Here is a 24,371-nt window from a genome sequence, read left to right as displayed (position 1 = left end):
CATTGGCACAAGAGGAATGGCACTTACAGTACATAGGGAAAGGATACAGTATGGGGATGGCACAGGCATGGCATTTATAATTGATGGCATTGGCACAAGAGGAATGACACAGTACATAGGGAAAGGATACAGTATAGGGATGGCACAAGACTGGCACAGCAAATAGAAAAATGATACAGTATTGAGATGGCACAGAAATGGCACTTACAATATATAGGGAAAGGATACAGTATGGGGCTGGCACAGGTATGGCACTATAATGAAAAAGGATACAGTACAGGGATGGTGATGTCACTTGTATTAAAATGTGGACTTTATTATGATTATTAATTTCCCTGTTATAAACAAAATCTGTTTCTGCTTATATCTATCTATGTATCATCTATCTATCTATCTATCTATCTATCTATCTATCTATCTATCTATCTATCTATCTATCATCTATCTATCTATCTATCTATCTATCTATCTATCTATCTCTCTCTATCTATCTATCTATCTATCTATCTATCATCTATCTATCATCTATCTATCTATCTATCTATCTATCTATCTATCTATCATCTATCATCTATCTATCTATCTATCTATCTATCATCTATCATCTATCTATCATCTATCTATCTATCATCTATCTATCTATCTATCTATCATCTATCTATCTATCTATCTATCTATCTATCTATCTATCTATCTATCTATCTATCTATCTATCTATCTATCATCTATCATCTATCTATCATCTATCTATCTATCTATCATCTATCTATCTATCTATCTATCTATCTATCTATCTATCATCTATCTATCTATCTATCTATCTATCATCTATCTATCTATCTATCTATCTATCTATCTATCTATCTATCTATCTATCTACCTTTCGGTTTATCTAACTCAATGCTGCCCTATCAGAGCGGGGCACAAGTGAGCGTTCTGGTTGGCTCCATTCGGTGTAGCCTTACTGATTGGGAACAAGCGGTGCGAGACCCCAGGAAGTGGCAGATTTGATTTCGCTCTCAGTAAAGGGCATGGGAAAGGGCAGCGATTATTCTGCGATGATCTCCGGTGGCGACTCTGTACGTCTCTATGACACGAGGAAAATAGGACGGAAGAGAATACACAAAACAAACAAATATCAAGGATTAACAGGTCGGGTCAAATGGAAGTTCACATCGAGACTCATCAGTAATATTCAACTCACACACAGATCCTCTGGGCTTTTCTGGCAGAGAGGGTCCCTCCCCTGGGGCAGAGAGTGTCTTTGTTGTAAGGAAGAATGCCTTTGGATTGTTATTATCATCATCATCCTCATTTATTTATATAACGCCAGCAAATTACGCACAATAAAATAATACTGTGCAGTAAATGTTACATATACATGAATTATGTCCATTCTGTAGCCCCCAGATACTGTACAAATCCCAGCATCTCACTGAAGGCTATTGAAGGCACTGGGATTTGTAGTTTGACAACAGCTGGAGGGACACAGATTGCATAGCTGTGATATCCATAATATTCAGATCTTTGCTTTTGATTCATAACTTGTATGTGACTGTCAAACCTAATTGCTGACTGGTTGCTATGGGCAACATCACCAGTGATATTTATCTCCAATCTTAGTAAACAAGCCTTAGTCCTTTATGGAGGGGTTAATTTAAATTGCCGGAAGTTACATGTAATGAATAGATAGATATAGATAATACACAGACTGATAGATTGCAGGTACATATATATAGACAGACAGACAAATAGACAGACATATGACACGTTGATGACAATTCATGACACGTCTAGAGAAATGTCAGCATTCAATTCATGAAAAAAACTTTCTGAACCAAAAAGTTATTCCTATAGGAAAACAGTTTTTTTTTTTTCATAATGAAAGCAATTCCAATATACAGAATCCAGCCCCTATTTGTCAAGGTCACATGTAGCGCATCCTGTTACCATGGCAATGAGCTTGCAGTATGGCAACCAAAAGGAATGAAGAAATTGGAATGGCAACGCCGCCTCCAACGCATCTTTAAAACTTATAATTAACCCTTTATTTCCTGTAGAACGCCCTTGTAGGGTGCAGGCTAGCACAGTGACCCATAGAGGGAGCTGCTGAAATCAGGGAGATGAATGAGAGAGACTGAGGGCATCATGGAGGAAGGAAGATGCTTCCATGAATGTTTATGTTTCCCTTCCTGTTGGTTTCATGCAGCACATGATTCTTTTTCTCCCTCTGGTTTATTAATAGGATTATTATAATCTATTTCCATGGCAATTAAACACACTGCTTTCAAAGATTAAATATATTTCTTTCTATGATATGGAGAACAGGATAGCAGTGACTGCCAGAAACCCATACAAATACAACTCTAGCTAGGGATGCTGGGATCTGTAGTTCTAGCCTTCCTTAAACTCTTACAGGGAAGCCCCTATGTGCAACTAAGGACTATGCTGTGAGACTGCACAGCTCACTATTGCCCCAGTGGTGCACTTAGGCCGTGAATTGGCATTTTGTCCGCCGGTGTATTAATTCGGCAAAGACAAAATCCTTGGGGCCTGAGCTTTCTGTAGTTCTGTGAGAGTGGGGCAAACCACTGAGCCCCCCATTCAAACTGAATCTAATTCAACAACAAACCCCTATCCTTCTTACACTGATGAGTATCGTTCCAAAACAAGAATTTGGAGGTATAATGTGTCTCAGCCAGACCCGCAGCAAATACATTCTTGGAGACCCTACCAACCTCAATTACATTAAGGACCTGCTCCCTCAGTCACAATCCCCCCCATAGCTTTAGGCAAAGAATGCAGGACAAGGATAGAAGCACAGACAGGTGGAAAGCTGAACCATACAGGTGTATGTGCCCCCTTCTTGCCTTATTCTCCTCTGTGGGGGGGAAGTGATGATTTTTGTCCCCTATGTGCCATAACCCTAAAACTAGTTTTTGTGGACTGTGTGTGGGCTCGGAATTACCGTCCTGATCATTTTCGTACCATTGTAATTGGTCATTTAGTCGATCGGCCACATTAGAAAATTTTGGTCGGATAATGATAAAATCTGCGCATGTATTGTGTATCTGCCGATATCCTCGGGGGGCCTACAATGCATTTCCAGTAAGTCACTTTTGTATGATTGGTACCTGCCAACTATTTCATGTTCAGAACATCCTCCAATTTGTAATTTTTAGGACTTTATCCTACAATTTCAGTCTGAATGTTAGTTTTAGATCGTCGCATTTAAACATACGACCATTCGATGAAATCTGAACGTGTATGGCCCCCTTAACAGCACTTGGGCCCCTCAACAATTGCTTGAGGTCCATCTGTGGCTGAAGGCTAATGAGAGTTGTAGTTTAATGACAATATCACTCTAAATGTTAGTTTTAGATCATTGCATTTAAACATGAGACTGATATCCTAAAGGTCCCCATACACGGGCCGATAGTAGCTGCCGATATGGGTCCCGTGGACTGATTCGGCAGCTAATCGGCCCGTGTATGGGCAGAACCGAGCGGCCTGGCCACCGATATCTGGGCTGAAATTGGCCAGATATCAATCGCCAGGTTAGAAAATCCAGTCAGATCGGGGACCGCATCGGCTCGTTGATGCGGTCCCCGAACCGACTGCCCCATGGCCGCAAATGTAATTCGATCGTTTGGCCCCAGGGCCAAACGAACGGGTTATTTGTTTTTTTAGCTACTTGCTACCCAATACCGCCCACCCGTAGGTGGGGATATCGGGTGAAGATCCAGAGCAGATCTTATATTCAGATTTTTGTCAGAAGAAGACTAAAATCTGAATGTGTACGGCCACCTTAATAGCACTTGGGCCCCTCATCTGTCCATCTGTGGCCGAAGGCTAGTGAGGTTTTTCTGAGAGTTGTAGTTTAATGACAATATCACGCTGAATGTTAGATTTAGATCGTCACATTTAAACATACGACCGATATCGGAACTTTCATCGGAAGAAGACTAAATTCTGAATGTGTATGGCCACCTCAATAGCACTTGGGCCCCTCAACAATTGCTTGAGGTCCATCTTTGGCCGAAGGCTAATGAGAGTTTTCTGAGAGTTGTAGTTTAATGACAATATCACTCTGAATTTTAGATTTAGATTGTTGCATTTAAACACACAACAGATATCCGAACTTTCGTTGGAAGAAGATTAAAATCTGAACGTGTATGGCCACCTCAATAGCACTTGGGCCCCTTAACAATTTCTGCCAGCCCCCAAGCAACAGATTTGAGGTTCATCTGTGGCCAAAGGCTAGCGAGGTTTTTTACTGAGAGTTGTAGTTTAACGACAATATCACTCTGAATGTTAGATTTAGATCATTGCATTTAAACATACGACCGATGTCCGAAATTTCGTCGGAAGAAGACTAAAATCTGAATGTATATGGCCACCTTAATAGCACTTGGGCCCCTCATCTGTCCCTCTGTGGCCGAAGGCTAGCGAGGTTTTTCTGAGAGTTGTAGTTTAACAACAATATCACTCTGAATGTTAGATTTAGATCATTGCATTTAAACATACGACCGATGTCCGAAATTTCGTCGGAAGAAGACTAAAATCTGAATGTATATGGCCACCTTAATAGCACTTGGGCCCCTCATCTGTCCCTCTGTGGCCGAAGGCTAGTGAGGTTTTGCTGAGAGTTGTAGTTTAACGACAGCTGTAGGAATACAGGTCAGACATTCCTTATTTCCAAGCTTTATTCTGTAGCTAAAAAGGAAAATACACACATAACGGCACATCCGACTGGGTCCTTCCCTGAGCAGCGAGGCTGCCGCTTCCCGGCTCCATCCCAGCTAATGTTCCCCACACTGCTGTGTGTGTTCTGTGTGTTGCAGCAGAAGGGCCAGTCCCTCCGCCGACCCTCACTGAGCATGTGCAGAACAGCCCAAGGTATGTGCATGTTGAGCTGACTGTACAGACAGGCTCGCCTCTTGCAATGCCATGTTTGTCTATGGGTTACGGCTACTGAGAAGCATTTAGACAGCCGGCTCGCCCCTCTCAGTAATCTGATGTTTTCTTGTTTCTGCTTTAGCCTGCAGGAGAACTCCTTCAGCAGCAGCAGCACGACTGTCACTGAGTAAGTCAAAGCCTTTCCATCTATTTGCCTTCTGTAGGAGCAGCAGCCGGTCCCTGTGTCAGGCTGCCTATCAAATAACAGCATTCTAATGAATAGGGGATGCATGGGAGCAGCCCAAATACTCTATATACATATATATATGTCTGTATGTCTGTCATCTACTGTATAAATCCAAAGCTCCCACCCACATACCCACCGCCAACTCACTGGGTCTTGGGAATTGCCATGTTGCAGAACTGTATCATAATTGTGTAATCGGCTCTTCCCACTCATTATTTCATTGGCTGTTTATTGGTTAAGGGGAAATAAGAAGCATTAGGTCAAAATTGCTTCTTTTTTTTTTAAATCACAATTTAAATCACAATTGAAATGTGCCTTATGTTTATTTTTTTAAAGAAATGTCAAATCGACAAAAAAAATCTGAAATTATTTTTCTTCTCGTCGAATTCTCGAATTTGACTAATTTCCTAACTGGGATAAATGTGCCGCAAATCTGGGTGAAATGTTGCAGAAGGGGGAAACTTTAATGGATCAAACTAGTATCTACTCTCCACCCACACACTCATCTGCATTTCAGTATCGGCTGAGAGATAGCAGGGTTCTCTAGAGGGAAGGGAAAGCATATCTGCTCCTTCATGTTTTAATTTTTTTTTTTTGCGGGTGTGTAAAAAATTGTGTACGAATTTCAACATAATTGTTAATTTATGTTTAAAGTTTTATGTATGAATTGTAAAACCTATTTATTAAAATTCTATACAGATGTGGGATCTGTTATCTGTTAACCTGTTATCTAGAAAGCTCCTAATTACAGGAAGGCCATCTCCCATAGACCCCATTTTTAGTAAATAATTCAATTCAATAATACATTTTTTAGAATGATTTCCATTTTCTCTGTAATAATAAAACAGTACCTGTACTTGATCCCAACTAAGATATAATTACCCCTTATTGGGGGCAGAACAGCCCTATTGGGTTTATTTAATGGTTAAATGATTCCCTTTTCTCTGTAATAATAAAACAGTACCTGTACTTGATCCCAACTAAGATATAATTACCCCTTATTGGGGGCAGAACAGCCCTATTGGGTTTATTTCATGGTTAAATGATTCCCTTTTCTCTGTAATAATAAAACTGTACCTGTACTTGATCCCAACTAAGATATAATTACCCCTTATTGGGGGCAGAACAGCCCTATTGGGTTTATTTCATGGTTAAATGATTTCTTAGTAGACCTATGTATTATGATCCAAATTATGTAAAGATCCCTTATTCGGGAAAACCCTAGGCCCCCAGCATTCTGAACTACAGGTCTCATCGTCCAGAACGAGTACTGGGCCTGTTATCCAGAATGTTTCAGATCTGGGGTTTTCCGGATAAGGGATCTTTGTGTAACTGGGTTACCATACCTTAATTCTGCTAAAAATGATTTCAACATGAATTAAACCCAATAGGGCTGTTCTGCCCCCAATAAGGGGTAATTATATCTTAGTTGGGATCAAGTACAGGTACTGTTTTATTATTACAGAGAAAAGGGAATCATTTAACCATGAAATAAACCCAATAGGGCTGTTCTGCCCCCAATAAGGCTGTTCTGCCCCCAATAAGGGGTAATTATATCTTAGTTGGGATCAAGTACAGGTACTGTTTTATTATTACAGAGAAAAGGGAATCATTTAACCATGAAATAAACCCAATAGGGCTGTTCTGCCCCCAATAAGGGGTAATTATATCTTAGTTGGGATCAAGTACAGGTACTGTTTTATTATTACAGAGAAAAGGGAATCATTTAACCATTAAATAAACCCAATAGGGCTGTTCTGCCCCCAATAAGAGGTAATTATATCTTAGTTGGGATCAAGTACAGGTACTGTTTTATTATTACAGAGAAAAGGGAATCATTTAACCATTAAATAAACCCAATAGGGCTGTTCTGCCCCCAATAAGGGGTAATTATATCTTAGTTGGGATCAAGTACAGGTACTGTTTTATTATTACAGAGAAAAGGGAATCATTTAACCATTAAATAAACCCAATAGGGCTGTTCTGCCCCAATAAGGGGTAATTATATCTTAGTTGGGATCAAGTACAGGTACTGTTTTATTATTACAGAGAAAAGGGAATCATTTAACCATGAAATAAACCCAATAGGGCTGTTCTGCCCCAATAAGGGGTAATTATATCTTAGTTGGGATCAAGTACAGGTACTGTTTTATTATTACAGAGAAAAGGGAACCATTTCTAAAAATTTGAATCATTTGTTTAAAATGGAGTCTATGGGAGATGGCTTTTCTGTTATTCGGAACATTCTGCATAACAGGTCCCATATCTGTACATTGGTCTGAATATTTTTTTTCCCTGAGAGTAGTTTTGATGTTAACATATACATATCATAATCATGAATTATGATGTCCTGGCAATTTTATTTGTATTCAAAGAGTGTTGAGTTCATATTTCAGAGCCCTACTTTTTGAAGAGGAGGAGCTTGTAGTTAGGAAAATCTCTAATGTGTTGTTATTTGTGAAAAGTGTAAAAAAACAAAGACCTTGAAGGTGGTGAAATTACATTCTACCCCCTCAACAAGTTTGCGGAATTTCGAATTAATCTTGAAAACACGTATCGAAAAATAGCTTGACTTTTCAAAATACAACTACCATAGAGTTTTTAACACGAAAACAGTAGGTTTTCTATGCCAGTTTTTTTTATATTTGAATTTTTGAGTTTCTTGTGCTTAATAAAGCTGAAAGTTTGCAATTTTTATAGCGAAAAATACACTGTAAAAACTTGGATTTGAGTGTTCATAAATCCCACATGACATTTAAAAAATGAATCTAAATTCAGTTGAAGTTACAGGGTCGGAGTGGCCCATGGGTTAAAAAACCTGGTGGGCCCCAATCCTGATTGGCCCTGCCTGCACCCCACTCTGCCCCAGCCACTCCTGCGCTGCTTACTTCCTGTGCAAAAAAAAAGATGGCGGTGGAACGCACCAAGTAAGAAGCACAGGAGCAGGAGTGGCGGGGGCTGAGTGCAGAGCAGCGGTGGGACCCAGATACCCCAGTCCGCATTTAAACTGTTTGTGCTGTAGCTAGAACCTGGCCAATGGGTCCTTTTGTTCTATGAATAGGCCAGATTGTTGCTACGGCAGAAACAATGGCCCTTGAGCAGATCCATTCCAAAGTTTCAGGAGATATATAAGTGCATCAGATGTAGGTGCAGGTATTAGATCTCTTATTGGGAAACCTGGTATTAGGAAAGCTCCATATTTTGGAAAAGCCATCTCCCAGCTAAGCTAGCATCAATCCATGGTGGTCACCAAACAATCCGATTGGTGTTATTGATGTTAAGTGTTTTAGGCTTAAGAAAAGACCCCTTATCAGGACAACCTCAGACCCCAAGCATTCCAGATAATAGATCCCATATAGTAACAGGTCGAAAAAAGATGTCCATCAAGTTCAACCATAATGCCTATATATAACCTGCCTAACTACTAGTTGATCCAGAGGAAGGCAAAAACCCCATCTGAAGCCTCTCTAATTTGCCGCAGAGGGGAAAAAATTCCTTCCTGACTCCAAGATGGCAATCGGACCAGTCCCTGGATCAACTTGTACTAAGAGCCATAACCCTGTATTCCCTCACTTGCTAAAAAGTCATCCAATCTCTTCTTGAAGCTGAGTTTGTGAATACAAACATTGCCTAGGCCTTCTGCTTTAGGCACCCAGAAGGATTCCCTGCTGAATATACGTAGGAATGGAAAATCACCAAAAAGCTCTGGAGAAAAACAATGTCTGGGTGGCTATTTCTGGGTCGGCGGTGCTATTGCTAGTTTATGAGCCACATAACCCAGTGCAGAATGCTAATTGTGGATTTGAAAGGACAGCCTAGAATGTTCCATGATGTTTGCTCTTTGGCCACCTGTCCTACAACTTCTTTCTAAAATCCCTGGTTAGAATTTATGACCAAATTTTACTTTATAGAGTCTGAGTTTGTCCCCTGCTATTTGCTAAAAATAGGTCAACGTGTATTTTGAGGAATTTAGCTTCAGGCAAAGAGACAAGTCAAGTAAACTCCCCGTTGCATCATCTTAGCCGGAATTTTATAAACGTTACTGGTTCCCTTGAGAGATTATGTCATAGGTGGGACTCCAGCATCCCCCCTAGTCATTGGCTGACTGGCCATGCTCCGAGCTGGGCCTCTCCAGTCAGCAAGGCAAGAATTTGACATCTCGCCCATGAATTGCAGTTAAAACCTGCAGTGTTTATAACAAGGGTACTGCGGATAAATTCACAAAATGGCAAAATTTGCCCATTGTCATTGGTATCAATAAGCATTCATTCCAGTGCAGATAAATACATGGAGAAATGGCAGTGCCATTGGTGTTTTTTTTCTGCACAAAACGCATGGAGACATTGTAATATATTTATATATATATATATATATATATATACAAAGGTAAAAATATTACCAAATGCTCATTTTTATTGACTCCGTTTTTATTGTACGTTTATTTGAAAGTACTCAGAATATACTCAGAATGTAAAATGTATATTTTATATATATATATATATATATATATATTCAAAGGAGAACTAAAGCTTAACAAAGAATTAGGCTAGAAATGCTTTACATTCAATGTACAGGTATAGGACCTGTTATCCAAAATGCTCGGGACCTGGGGTTTTCTGGTTTTCTGGGATCTTACCGTAATTTGGATCCCCATAACTTAAGTCTGCTAAAAATTATTTAAATATTAAATAAACCCAATAGGACTGTTCTGCCCCCAATAAGGGGTAATTATATCTTAGTTGGGATCAAGTACAGATACTGTTTTATTATTACAGAGAAAAGGGAATCATTTAAACATGAAATAAACCCAATAGGACTGTTCTGCCCCCAATAAGGGGTAATTATATCTTAGTTGGGATCAAGTACAGGTACTGTTTTATTATTACAGAGAAAAGGGAATCATTTAAACATGAAATAAACCCAATAGGACTGTTCTGCCCCCAATAAGGGGTCATTATATCTTAGTTGGGATCAAGTACAGGTACTGTTTTATTATTACAGAGAAAAGGGAATCATTTAAACATGAAATAAACCCAATAGGACTGTTCTGCCCCCAATAAGGGGTCATTATATCTTAGTTGGGATCAAGTACAGGTACTGTTTTATTATTACAGAGAAAAGGGAATCATTTAACCATGAAATAAACCCAATAGGGCTGTTCTGCCCCCAATAAGGGGTAATTATATCTTAGTTGGGATCAAGTACAGGTACTGTTTTATTATTACAGAGAAAAGGGAATCATTTAACCATGAAATAAACCCAATAGGGCTGTTCTGCCCCCAATAAGGGGTAATTATATCTTAGTTGGGATCAAGTACAGGTACTGTTTTATTATTACAGAGAAAAAGGAAAACTTCTCTGTAAAAATTAGAATTATTTGTTATAATGGAGTCTATGGGAGACGGGCTTTCCTTAATTCTGAACTTTCTGGATAATGGGTTTCCTGTTAAGGGATCCCATACCTGTAATTTACAGTGACCCTGGATGCAAATACAAGGCACTTAGGGGCACACATTTGCTCCCCTTATGGCTCATTCAAGAAGCACTTAGGGCAGGCTGTAAATAAAGGGCAACTTTGCAGTCTTCCCCTGCCGATAAGTAAATGATGGGCGTTGGTGTTCCCATGTGTCTGGCCCTTGGGAATACAGTGCTGCCGAATGAATATCTGCCCTGTAGCATCAGCTTGTATGACAGATGTATCCTCATTTTCCACCTGATCACCCCCTAAGCTTAGCTTCTCAAAAGCAGCACACTGAGCATGTGCAGTGCCATTGACACTCACAAGATGGCCAAACAAGATCAGAAGATGGTAAGCTCCCGTGGACAGCTTTGTAGGCCTTTATTGTACTGTTACAGGGCTTCTAAACCTCTGGGCTGGTACAGTAAGTTTTGTATGTAAAATACAGGATTTCTAGGTTTAGAGTTATCTAAGAGCGTTGGCGATGCTAACCACTTTGCATTATGGGATACCAATTAATCTGTGGATTGGTAGGGAACTGCTATATAGATTTTAGTTGTGTTTATCCAAAATTAGCTGCCACATATCATGGGGGATTTTATATTTACTGCAAAATCCTGTAACTTAATAAAAATACACTTTCTGAGATAATATTCAATTCTGCCAAGTAGGAAACAGAGATCTCTCATTAGATTGTCACAAGCAATTTTCAGTCTTTTCTGACTAAAGGATTTCCAGCTTCTGTTGTTTAGTGTGTTCAGCATTTTATAAGCTTAGTGAGGGAGTGGGAACATCAGGCAGAGCAGGGGGCAGCGTGGCTCAGTGTTTGATCCCTTACTAATATGGCTTAGGGGTCGGATCAGATAGAAAACTTATAACATCCTGCGGAAACCAGTGCAGCATTACATTGTGCTTCTTATGAGACTTAGGCCTGTGCCACAAAGGGCTGATTCTTAGATTGTACATAAACTCAGGCCAAGAATCAGCCCCTACGCTTGAATCAGCCTAACCCTAACCCAGAGCCGCTGCTTCGGCCCGGGAACCGCTAGACAGAGCGGATTTCGGTGCCCAGATGCTGTCCTGGCACTAAAATCCATACCTCCCAACATTTGAAAAATGCAAAGAAGGACAAAAATGGCAAAAAAAAATGCCACTCGTAGTGCTGTGAAAATGTTTGGCCCCGCCCATTTTTGTGACCACGCCCCTAACTGCCCCTCCCATTTTATAACATTTGTCAAGTTATGTAAAGTTTGAACACATTTCCGGGGGCTTGGGTGTCTTGTTGTTGTATGTGTTATTACAGTTTTGCTAATGAAGGTAATATTGCCCTTTAAGCTGCGAGTGTCAGTTCCCCTAAGAGACCTGTTTAGCTTATTAGTAACATTTGTATCTCAGTGCATTCTGGGCTCTGCCAAAAGATACTTATCTAATTAAGTTTGAGAAACTTTGTATCATTTTTGGCGCTCAGTGCAGGAGATCAAAAGGAAATGAGGGACTTGTTAATAAGAATCCAGGACTGCGGGCTGAGCTGTTAAGTTTGGGGCTGTCACACATTTTTATAGTACAATCCTGGCATTTTTTGCTGTAGTTATTACACTGGAACATCTAGGGGGTTATTTACAGCAGGTGGGACAGGGGCAAGTCACCATATTTTTGTATTTTGCACACTGTGCCTCTGGCCTCGGGTCCTTGCACTCCGCAATGGAGCCCAAACACCTGCGTTCCCTATAGGAATATAGGTCAGCACTGTATTCATGAGGGGCAGAACGCAGCAAGACCCCGGGCACAAAGGGGTGTAATTGTGACCCTACATGTTCTAGCACTTGCACCCAGGGTCATGGCAAATTACCCCTCTTATCTCTGAGTCTGTTGCAAATCTTTTTCATACTAAATATAACTGTGTACAGGTATAGGATCCCTTATTCGGAAACCCGTTATCCAGAAAGTTCCGAATTACTAAGATATAATCCTTATTGGAGGCAAAACAATCCTATTGGGTCTAAATTATATTTAAATGATTTTTTAGCAGACTTAAGGTATGGAGATCCAAATTATGGAAAGATCCCTTATCTGGAAAGTCCCAGGTCCTGGGCATTCTGGATAACAGGTCCTATACCTGTATACCCTACCTGTCTGTCCTGCAATCGCAGTGTTTTTGGTCCCTACTGCTTTTGTCTGTGGATGAGTTGATCCAAGATACAATAAAGCTGCCAATAAACAGATGCCGGGGAGGTGCCGCCCACACAGTGATTATGTGTTGACTCACAATGAGTAAACATGTAAATGGAACAGAAATTGTATATAATGGTTAAAAAACACATGGTACAAGTTATAAAGACCTGTTTGAAATTGGCGTAAATTTTAGGTTGCAAAATTACTGCTTTTTAGTTTTATTATACGCACAGCGCCCTCAGGCAGAGACCAAACGCACATTGGTGGCTGCAAACAAACAAACAAATAAAATATAAGCAAAATGCAAAGGTAAAATTTTCACTTTTTGCCTAAGTCTTTCCTAAAAACAGCATTTATATTATTCCTCCCTAGACGGCAACCTAAAGGAGCAAAGATAGAATCTTAGGGAATCTTTAACTCTGTTGGTATCATAGAAAAGGAGAAACAGGGGCTTATTAGTAACAATACACTATTTGTCATCAAATTGTCACTTAATTAACCCTTAATATAGATATATAGCCCATCTGTATTGGGATGGAAGGTGCATTGGCGCGTGCACTGATGATTTGGGATCTAAAAATTAATTTGCCTTGGGGCCCAGTAACATCAAGATACGCCACTGATTGGGCCTGGGTAGTGATGAGCGAAATTTTTCGCCAGGCATGGATTCGCAGCGAATTTCTGCATTTCGCCACTGGTGAATTGTTTCACGAAACTTCTGTGAAAATTTGGCGTGGAAAAATTCGTTGTGTGAATTTTTTTTTTTTCATGCATCAAATTGGGATGCGGTTGTGTCAAAATTGGGCACGGTTGCGTCAAAAAAAAATTGATGCGGGCAACAAAAAAATAGCTAAGGGTGGCAAAAAAATAGACGCGGGAGACAACAAAAAAATAATGTGACAAATTTGTGTGTTTTGTGAAATTTTCGCCGTTTCGCAAATTTTATGGCGAAGCAAAACGGGACAGATTCGCTCATCACTAGGCCTGGGTTTAGTGGAAATACTGAGAAGGACTGAGCCAGTGAGCAGGTATAACAAGCAGCTGAATATAGAAATGGGAAGAGTTAAATTACTTATATATTCTTTCAATCATTTCAATAACAGTTTTTGACATTATTTCCCATAATACACCCTCTTGAATCCCATTGAAAATAAGAGCTTTCGCTGGGTCTGATAAATGTCCATCTAAAAGCTGAATATTCTCAGGATGAAATGAGAAGAAAAAATGGGGTAGAGTAAAAATTTGTAAAACGGGGGGGCCTGGAAATCAAACATGTGCATTCAATAGGACCAAGTGATTTAACCAAATCCAACCAGTCTTCTCTTTTGACGGCTTATAAATGTGGCCCTTAGTGTACAGAATGACACTGTGTATTTGGTACCAAATCTCCATTCTTTTAGTAGCTCTGGTTGGCTTTGCCGGCAGTATTGCCATAGCTGCTAGTGATGGGCAGGCTGGAGAGCCAACCAACTCTCACCTAACCAACCCCATTAGTCCTCCTATATTTTTTAACCCATGTCTGGCCAAATTTGTTCAGTTGTAACAATCACTATGTTCCTGTTGTTGTGAAAAAATACAGCAGAAGCCCTGGGAAGTTTGTCCATGCCTAATGGCACCTTTTCATATTGAATTCATTTTTCTCTACTTTATCTTCCATGCCAGCAGGTGATATTCTCCATGCCCTGTGGGTCATTTTATTTTCTTCCCATTCTTTGGTTATGTCTGCCTACAAATCCACCTGCACAATCTTAATCTCTTCATCTGTCCTCTAAACACCTCGTCGTCTCGGGCTCTTGTCTCAGGCAATGATGAATGACACCGAGACGCCAACTTGTCACCTTTGGGAACATTCAAGAAATGCCTTAATATTTTACTCTTGTCCTACACCTGAATGTTGGCCTGGAGGCCCAGCATGTTTGCCAGCAATTAAATACATCTTCTCAGCACAATATTTCAACCATGAATAAGTTTAGATTGCAGTTTGTTTGTAGTTCTCTAATAATATAAATTTTGCCTACACTCAGTAATGGGGTTTTGTCTGTTGGTAAGTGAGCACCTTCAGTTATCTAAGTGGGTCCCATTGGGGGTGCTTGTAAATAGAAGCAGTGTGGAAATTACACAGGGCTGATGTAGCACATTAGGGATTTATCTGATCCCCCCCTTCCTTAGTTAGGGTTGCCACACTTAAATGTTTCTGCTCATCAAAAAACGTTAACTATTAGTCAAAGATAACATAATTGAACACAAAATGCAGTTTTTAAATTAAGGTTTACGTTATTAAGGGAGAAAAAAAACTCCAAATCTACATGGCCCTGTGTTAAAAAATAACTTAACTGTGGTTTATCACACCTGAGTTCACTTTCTGTAGTCACCCCCAGGCCTGATTACTGCCACTTCTGTTTCAATCAAGAAATCACTTAAATAGGAGCTACCTGACACAGAGAAGTAGACCAAAAGCACCTCAAAAGCTAGACATCATGCCAAGATCCAAAGAAATTCAGGAACAAATGAGAACAAAAGTAATTGAGATCTATCAGTCTGGTAAAGGTTATAAAGCCATTTCTAAAGCTTTGGGACTCCAGCGAACCACAGTGAGAGCCATTATCCACAAATGGCAAAAACATGGAACAGTGGTGAACCTTCCCAGGAGTGGCCGGCCGACCAAAATTACCCCAAGAGCGCAGAGACAACTCATCCGAGAGACCACAAAAGACCCCAGGACAACATCTAAAGAACTGCAGGCCTCACTTGCCTCAATTAAGGTCAGTGTTCATGACTCCACCATAAGAAAGAGACTGGGCAAAAACGGCCTGCATAGCAGATTTCCAAGGCGCAAACCACTTTTAAGCAAAAAGAACATTATGGCTCGTCTCAATTTTGCTAAAAAACATCTCAATGATTGCCAAGACTTTTGGGAAAATACCTTGTGGACCGACGAGACAAAAGTTGAACTGTTTGGAAGGTGCTTGTCCCGTTACATCTGGCGTAAAAGTAACACAGCATTTCAGAAAAAGAACATCATACCAACAGTAAAATATGGTGGTGGTAGTGTGATGGTCTGGGGTTGTTTTGCTGCTTCAGGACCTGGAAGGCTTGCTGTGATAGATGGAACCATGAATTCTACTGTCTACCAAAAAATCCTGAAGGAGAATGTCCGGCCATCTGTTCGTCAACTCAAGCTGAAGCGATCTTGGGTGCTGCAGCAGGACAATGACCCAAAACACACCAGCAAATCCACCTCTGAATGGCTGAAGAAAAACAAAATGAAGACTTTGGAGTGGCCTAGTCAAAGTCCTGACCTGAATCCTATTGAGATGTTGTGGCATGACCTTAAAAAGGCGGTTCATGCTAGAAAACCCTCAAATAAAGCTGAATTACAACAATTCTGCAAAGATGAGTGGGCCAAAATTCCTCCAGAGCGCTGTAAAAGACTCGTTGCAAGTTATCGCAAACGCTTGATTGCAGTTATTGCTGCTAAGGGTGGCCCAACCAGTTATTAGGTTCAGGGGGCAATTACTTTTTCACACAGGGCCATGTAGGTTTGGATTTTTTTTCTCCCTAAATAATAAAAACCCTCATTTAAAAACTGCATTTTGTGTTTACTTGTGTTATCTTTGACTAATAGTTAAATGTGTTTGATGATCAGAAACATTTTGTGTGACAAACATGCAAAAGAATAAGAAATCAGGAAGGGGGCAAATAGTTTTTCACACCACTGTATATAAATAATAAATGCAAGTTATCTGTCACTGATCACTAATGGTAGGGTTGCCAATTGGCCAGTATTTGATCATGGGCACCCAATGGCACTCCCTAGGTTGTGCATCTGAATCCAAACTGCAGGGAATCCAAGGGGACATCCAAGTACTGTCCCCTGCCCACCCCTCATGAATACACTGTCCCCTGCCCACCCCTCATGAATACACTGTCCCCTGCCCACCCCTCATGAATACACTGTCCCCTGCCCACCCCTCACGAATACACTGTCCCCTGCCCACCCCTCATGAATACACTGTCCCCTGCCCACCCCTCATGAATACACTGTCCCCTGCCCACCCCTCACGAATACACTGTCCCCTGCCCACCCCTCATGAATACACTGTCCCCTGCCCACCCCTCATGAATACACTGTCCCCTGCCCACCCCTCACGAATACACTGTCCCCTGCCCACCCCTCACGAATACACTGTCCCCTGCCCACCCCTCACGAATACACTGTCCCCTGCCCACCCCTCAGGAATACACTGTCCCCTGCCCACCCCTCACGAATACACTGTCCTCTGCCCACCCGTCACGAATACACTGTCCCTGCCCACCCCTCACGAATACACTGTCCCCTGCCCACCCCTCACGAATACACTGTCCCCTGCCCACCCCTCAGGAATACACTGTCCCCTGCCCACCCCTCACGAATACACTGTCCCCTGCCCACCCCTCACGAATACACTGTCCCCTGCCCACCCTCACGAATACACTGTCCCCTGCCCACCCCTCACGAATACACTGTCCCCTGCCCACCCCTCACGAATACACTGTCCCCTGCCCACCCCTCACGAATACACTGTCCCTGCCCACCCCTCACGAATACACTGTCCCCTGCCCACCCCTCACGAATACACTGTCCCCTGCCCACCCCTCACGAATACACTGTCCCCTGCCCACCCCTCACGAATACACTGTCCCCTGCCCACCCCTCACGAATACACTGTCCCCTGCCCACCCCTCACGAATACACTGTCCCCTGCCCACCCCTCACGAATACACTGTCCCCTGCCCACCCCTCACGAATACACTGTCCCCTGCCCACCCCTCACGAATACACTGTCCCCTGCCCACCCCTCACGAATACACTGTCCCCTGCCCACCCCTCACGAATACACTGTCCCCTGCCCACCCCTCACGAATACACTGTCCCCTGCCCACCCCTCACGAATACACTGTCCCCTGCCCACCCCTCACGAATACACTGTCCCCTGCCCACCCCTCACGAATACACTGTCCCTTGCCCACCCCTCACGAATACACTGTCCCCTGCCCACCCCTCACGAATACACTGTCCCCTGCCCACCCCTCACGAATACACTGTCCCCTGCCCACCCCTCACGAATACACTGTCCCCTGCCCACCCCTCACGAATACACTGTCCCCTGCCCACCCCTCACGAATACACTGTCCCCTGCCCACCCCTCACGAATACACTGTCCCCTGCCCACCCCTCACGAATACACTGTCCCCTGCCCACCCCTCACGAATACACTGTCCCCTGCCCACCCCTCAGGAATACACTGTCCCCTGCCCACCCCTCACGAATACACTGTCCCCTGCCCACCCCTCACGAATACACTGTCCCCTGCCCACCCCTCAGGAATACACTGTCCCCTGCCCACCCCTCATGAATACACTGTCCCCTGCCCACCCCTCAGGAATACACTGTCCCCTGCCCACCCCTCACGAATACACTGTCCCCTGCCCACCCCTCAGGAATACACTGTCCCCTGCCCACCCCTCAGGAATACACTGTCCCCTGCCCACCCCTCACGAATACACTGTCCCCTGCCCACCCCTCACGAATACACTGTCCCCTGCCCACCCCTCATGAATACACTGTCCCCTGCCCACCCCTCAGGAATACACTGTCCCCTGCCCACCCCTCACGAATACACTGTCCCCTGCCCACCCCTCACGAATACACTGTCCCCTGCCCACCCCTCACGAATACACTGTCCCCTGCCCACCCCTCACGAATACACTGTCCCCTGCCCACCCCTCACGAATACACTGTCCCCTGCCCACCCCTCACGAATACACTGTCCCCTGCCCACCCCTCACGAATACACTGTCCCCTGCCCACCCCTCAGGAATACACTGTCCCCTGCCCACCCCTCACGAATACACTGTCCCCTGCCCACCCCTCATGAATACAGTGTCCCCTGCCCACCCCTCATGAATACACTGTCCCCTGCCCACCCCTCACGAATACACTGTCCCCTGCCCACCCCTCATGAATACACTGTCCCCTGCCCACCCCTCATGAATACACTGTCCCCTGCCCACCCCTCACGAATACACTGTCCCCTGCCCACCCCTCATGAATACACTGTCCCCTGCCCACCCCTCACGAATACACTGTCCCCTGCCCACCCCTCAGGAATACACTGTCCCCTGCCCACCCCTCACGAATACACTGTCCCCTGCCCACCCCTCACGAATACACTGTCCCCTGCCCACCCCTCACGAATACACTGTCCCCTGCCCACCCCTCAGGAATACACTGTCCCCTGCCCACCCCTCACGAATACACTGTCCTCTGCCCACCCCTCACGAATACACTGTCCCCTGCCCACCCCTCACGAATACACTGTCCCCTGCCCACCCCTCACGAATACACTGTCCCCTGCCCACCCCTCAGGAATACACTGTCCCCTGCCCACCCCTCACGAATACACTGTCCTCTGCCCACCCCTCACGAATACACTGTCCCCTGCCCACCCCTCACGAATACACTGTCCCCTGCCCACCCCTCACGAATACACTGTCCCCTGCCCACCCCTCACGAATACACTGTCCCCTGCCCACCCCTCACGAATACACTGTCCCCTGCCCACCCCTCACGAATACACTGTCCCCTGCCCACCCCTCACGAATACACTGTCCCCTGCCCACCCCTCACGAATACACTGTCCCCTGCCCACCCCTCAGGAATACACTGTCCCCTGCCCACCCCTCACGAATACACTGTCCTCTGCCCACCCCTCACGAATACACTGTCCCCTGCCCACCCCTCACGAATACACTGTCCCCTGCCCACCCCTCACGAATACACTGTCCCCTGCCCACCCCTCACGAATACACTGTCCCCTGCCCACCCCTCACGAATACACTGTCCCCTGCCCACCCCTCACGAATACACTGTCCCCTGCCCACCCCTCACGAATACACTGTCCCCTGCCCACCCCTCACGAATACACTGTCCCCTGCCCACCCCTCACGAATACACTGTCCCCTGCCCACCCTCACGAATACACTGTCCCTGCCCACCCCTCACGAATACACTGTCCCCTGCCCACCCCTCACGAATACACTGTCCCCTGCCCACCCCTCACGAATACACTGTCCCCTGCCCACCCCTCACGATACACTGTCCCCTGCCCACCCCTCACGAATACACTGTCCCTGCCCACCCCTCACGAATACACTGTCCCCTGCCCACCCCTCACGAATACACTGTCCCCTGCCCACCCCTCACGAATACACTGTCCCCTGCCCACCCCTCACGAATACACTGTCCCCTGCCCACCCCTCACGAATACACTGTCCCCTGCCCACCCCTCACGAATACACTGTCCCCTGCCCACCCCTCAGGAATACACTGTCCCCTGCCCACCCCTCACGAATACACTGTCCCCTGCCCACCCCTCACGAATACACTGTCCCCTGCCCACCCCTCAGGAATACACTGTCCCCTGCCCACCCCTCATGAATACACTGTCCCCTGCCCACCCCTCAGGAATACACTGTCCCCTGCCCACCCCTCACGAATACACTGTCCCCTGCCCACCCCTCAGGAATACACTGTCCCCTGCCCACCCCTCAGGAATACACTGTCCCCTGCCCACCCCTCACGAATACACTGTCCCCTGCCCACCCCTCACGAATACACTGTCCCCTGCCCACCCCTCATGAATACACTGTCCCCTGCCCACCCCTCAGGAATACACTGTCCCCTGCCCACCCCTCACGAATACACTGTCCCCTGCCCACCCCTCACGAATACACTGTCCCCTGCCCACCCCTCACGAATACACTGTCCCCTGCCCACCCCTCACGAATACACTGTCCCCTGCCCACCCCTCAGGAATACACTGTCCCCTGCCCACCCCTCACGAATACACTGTCCCCTGCCCACCCCTCACGAATACACTGTCCCCTGCCCACCCCTCATGAATACACTGTCCCCTGCCCACCCCTCAGGAATACACTGTCCCCTGCCCACCCCTCACGAATACACTGTCCCCTGCCCACCCCTCACGAATACAAGTAGTGCTGCATTCATGGGAGAAGCGTAGGTCTTGGTGCTCTATTCTGACACCATTCTGATGTAGATATCGATATTCTTAGACAATTTGCAGCTGGTCTTCATTTTTTATTTTTTTGTGTTTTTTCCAGTTTTTTTATCAGCAGCTCTCCAGTTTGGCATTCTGGTTGCTATGGTCTTATTTACCTTAGCAACCAGCCAGTGGTTTGAATGACAGAATGGTATATGAATAGGTTAGGGGCCAAATAGGAAAATAAGCAATAAAAAGTAACAATAACAATAAAATTAGCAATCGTTTTTGGCTGCCGGGGTCAGTGACCCCCATTTGAAAGCTGGAAAGAGGCAGAAGAGGAAGGCAAATAATTCCTAAATTATAAAACATGAATAATGAAGACCATTTGCAAAGTTGCTAGAAAGGACATTCTATAACATACTGAAAATAAACCACCCCTTTAATGCTTATAGTGTCACTTGGTTTCTGGCTACACATGGAGCAGGGGGGGGGGGGTCAAACTGAATCAGCGGAGAAAGGGTTAAAGGTGAAGTCATTTAGGGCAGTACTTACAGATTATAGTGGCAATGATGAACCTCGTTAATGTCAAAAGAATTACATTGACATGAATAGTAATTGTGAGTAAAGGGGAAGTCTTTAGAATGAGTGAGGAGTGATGGGAGCTCAATGAGTCTGGCAGAGAGGTGCATTATGGGTGGGAGAGGGGGTGTTGGCTACGGGAAAAATCTATGAGAAATCAGTGGCTGCACTGGAAAACTTCTTGTCGTTGGTGGTTATTTTAATGCACATCTTTCTATTTACTTTAAATACTCAGCTTACCTTCCATGTATTTGCATGAAGCATTCAAATCCCATAGCAGTCATTTAAAGAGACAGTACACCTCCTTTGGCTCAAAGAATAGGGCTTGTGCTGAGCTTACTTTTTGCCTATTGTTTTAATTAGGAATTATCTATGGTTTTTGTGATTCCTTGCTCCTAACAGGGCAAAATTGAAAAAGAAAAGAAAGGCACAGTCTAATTCCTGACCCAAAGACAAACAAACCAGCAGCCCACTGAGAAGTCTTTGTATAATGAGCTGATTTTTTTACCTAAAAAAGATAGGCTGCATCTGGGGGAAGGGAGGGGTTTGTTTATACAGAGGCTTCTCAGTGGATTTCTTTGACTTTACTTTTTGGGATCAGGAAGTAGAATGTGGCTTTAGTTTCACTTTCAAATTTTTCCCTGTTAAGAGCAAGAAATGAGAAAAACTGCAGATATTTCCTCATCAAAAGTATGTTCAGAACAAGCGCTTGTTGAACTAATATTTAAAAGAAGGTATACTATCACTTTAAAAGAATATTTGTATTTTCTAAATGGTGAAAAATACTAAGCCAAATTCAGTTGCTAAATATTGGGAAGGCACGCGGGGCTGTTTCAATGTTAAATAAGGCCAAATTCATGACTTTAAAGTGCCTCCCCCCATAGATTATCACTGTAACTGCCACTTAGATTGTAAGCTCTACGGGGCAGGGACCTCTTTCCTACTGTGTCTCATACCACATGGCACTTATTCCCTGTGTATTTATATATATTTATTGTATTTATTTATTATATCACTTGTCCTCCCTGTGTGTAATTCTGTAAATTGTAAGATTGTACAGCGCTGCGTACCCTTGTGGCGCTTTATAAATAAAGTTATACATACATACATGCATACAAGCACGAGCATTTGCCAGTAGGGGCTGTGTACAAAAAACATGGCAGTTTGCACCCATATTCTGCACCTTGCCACAACGTTGTAAATGCCTAAATTTAAAGTTATTGACCCTCTAGGGAAAAGTATGACCAACTGGATGGGTGGCTTCCACCCTGATTTGGTACTTACCACTTGCCCTCGGCCCGGTGATAAGGGCATTCTGTATTTTTCATTTGGCACAAGGTGAAGAGCCACACCCTGGGCAACATGACCACTAGGGGGCACTTGCACTACTGTCCAGGGTTATGGGAAATCCCCTCCAATCACATTTGTTTGTCACAGTCGTCTCTATGTCAGATTGAAAAATGTCCCTTCCATTGTTTGTTATTTTAGTCATGAAGGGTGGGGGTTAAATCCGTCTCACCTGATTATGTTACTCTGTGCTTTGGCATTGAATGCCCACAGTTATACTGCAAAGGGAATATAAAACTGGTTTATCTGCATAGTAAAATGAGCTGCCATACTGCTCAAATGTCCCCCCGTGGGCCTTAATGACTGAATGTGTTCAAGCAGTTCAGGCCAATGGTAGTGTGTATCCCAGAAACTGCGAGTATTTATAAATACTTTTCCCACCAGAACAAGCAAATATCTAGTTCATTTAAAGAAGACTTTCTGTAGTCAGAATAGCAACGCTTCCAAACGGCGGCTTTCTAACAGGAGCTATAAATAATCTTGTGAATTGGTGCCTAATGTGACAGCTACGGCGTGGGCCCCGATTCACTAAACGTTGTTATGATCGTGATTGATTCGACTGATATAAACTGATTTTGTGAATTAATCAAGAAAATAAATTCAGTTTATTTGGATCAAGGCCAATCAAAGAACCATAACAACCAGATACAGGTATGGGATCCATTATCCGGAAACCCGATATCAAGAAAGCTCCGAATTACGAAAAGCCTGTCTCCTATAGACTCCATTTTAATCAAATAATTCAGATTTTTAAAATTGATTTCCTTTTTCTCTGTAAAAATAAAACAGTACCTGTACTTGATCCCAACTAAGATATAATTATTCCTTATTGGGGGCAGAACAGTCCTATTGGGTTTATTTAATGGTTAAATGATTCCCTTTTCTCTGTAATAATAAAACAGTACCTGTACTTGATCCCAACTAAGATATAATTATTCCTTATTGGGGGCAGAACAGCCCTATTGGGTTTATTTAATGGTTAAATGATTCCCTTTTCTCTGTAATAATAAAACAGTACCTGTACTTGATCCCAACTAAGATATAATTACCCCTTATTGGGGCAGAACAGTCCTATTGGGTTTATTTCATGGTTAAATGATTCCCTTTTCTCTGTAATAATAAAACAGTACCTGTACTTGATCCCAACTAAGATATAATTACCCCTTATTGGGGGCAGAACAGCCCTATTGGGTTTATTTCATGGTTAAATGATTCCCTTTTCTCTGTAATAATAAAACAGTACCTGTACTTGATCCCAACTAAGATATAATTACCCCTTATTGGGGCAGAACAGCCCTATTGGGTTTATTTCATGGTTAAATGATTCCCTTTTCTCTGTAATAATAAAACAGTACCTGCACTTGATCCCAACTAAGATATAATTAATCCTTATTGGGTTCAAAATAATCCTATTGGGTTTAATTAATGTTTTATTGATTTTTTAGTAGACTTAAGGTATGAAGATCCAAATTACGGAAAGATCCCTTATCCGGAATTCCCTTGGTCCCTAGCATTCGGGCTGCAGAACAAAAGGCTCAATAACTAAAATCCATCCGAGAATAAACAAAATAAAGAGTAGCTGTAAACTGTCTGCGAATACTATTGTGTACATTTTATTAAA

General features: G+C 43.5%; 1 protein-coding gene across 3 annotated transcripts in view; it reads left to right on the top strand.

Annotated features, from left to right (window-relative positions):
* The window catches only part of fam13c (family with sequence similarity 13 member C), a 112,709-nt gene that overhangs the window by 18,601 nt on the left and 69,737 nt on the right, over positions 1 to 24,371 (top strand). For 2 of the 3 annotated variants that reach the window (XM_031906358.1, XM_031906357.1), the window contains exon 2: positions 5,042 to 5,086. The exons of the other annotated variant lie outside the window; for it this stretch is intronic. In XM_031906358.1, the coding sequence (XP_031762218.1) occupies positions 5,042 to 5,086 (45 nt within the window). The remainder of the gene's footprint in view (positions 1 to 5,041; positions 5,087 to 24,371) is intronic. 3 annotated transcript variants of the gene reach the window in all.

Source organism: Xenopus tropicalis, chromosome 7 (genome assembly GCF_000004195.4).
Source record: "Xenopus tropicalis strain Nigerian chromosome 7, UCB_Xtro_10.0, whole genome shotgun sequence".
NCBI classification, from domain to species: domain Eukaryota; kingdom Metazoa; phylum Chordata; class Amphibia; order Anura; family Pipidae; genus Xenopus; species Xenopus tropicalis.
Note: the sequence above shows the minus strand (reverse complement) of the source record. Positions and strands in the feature narration are given on the sequence as shown.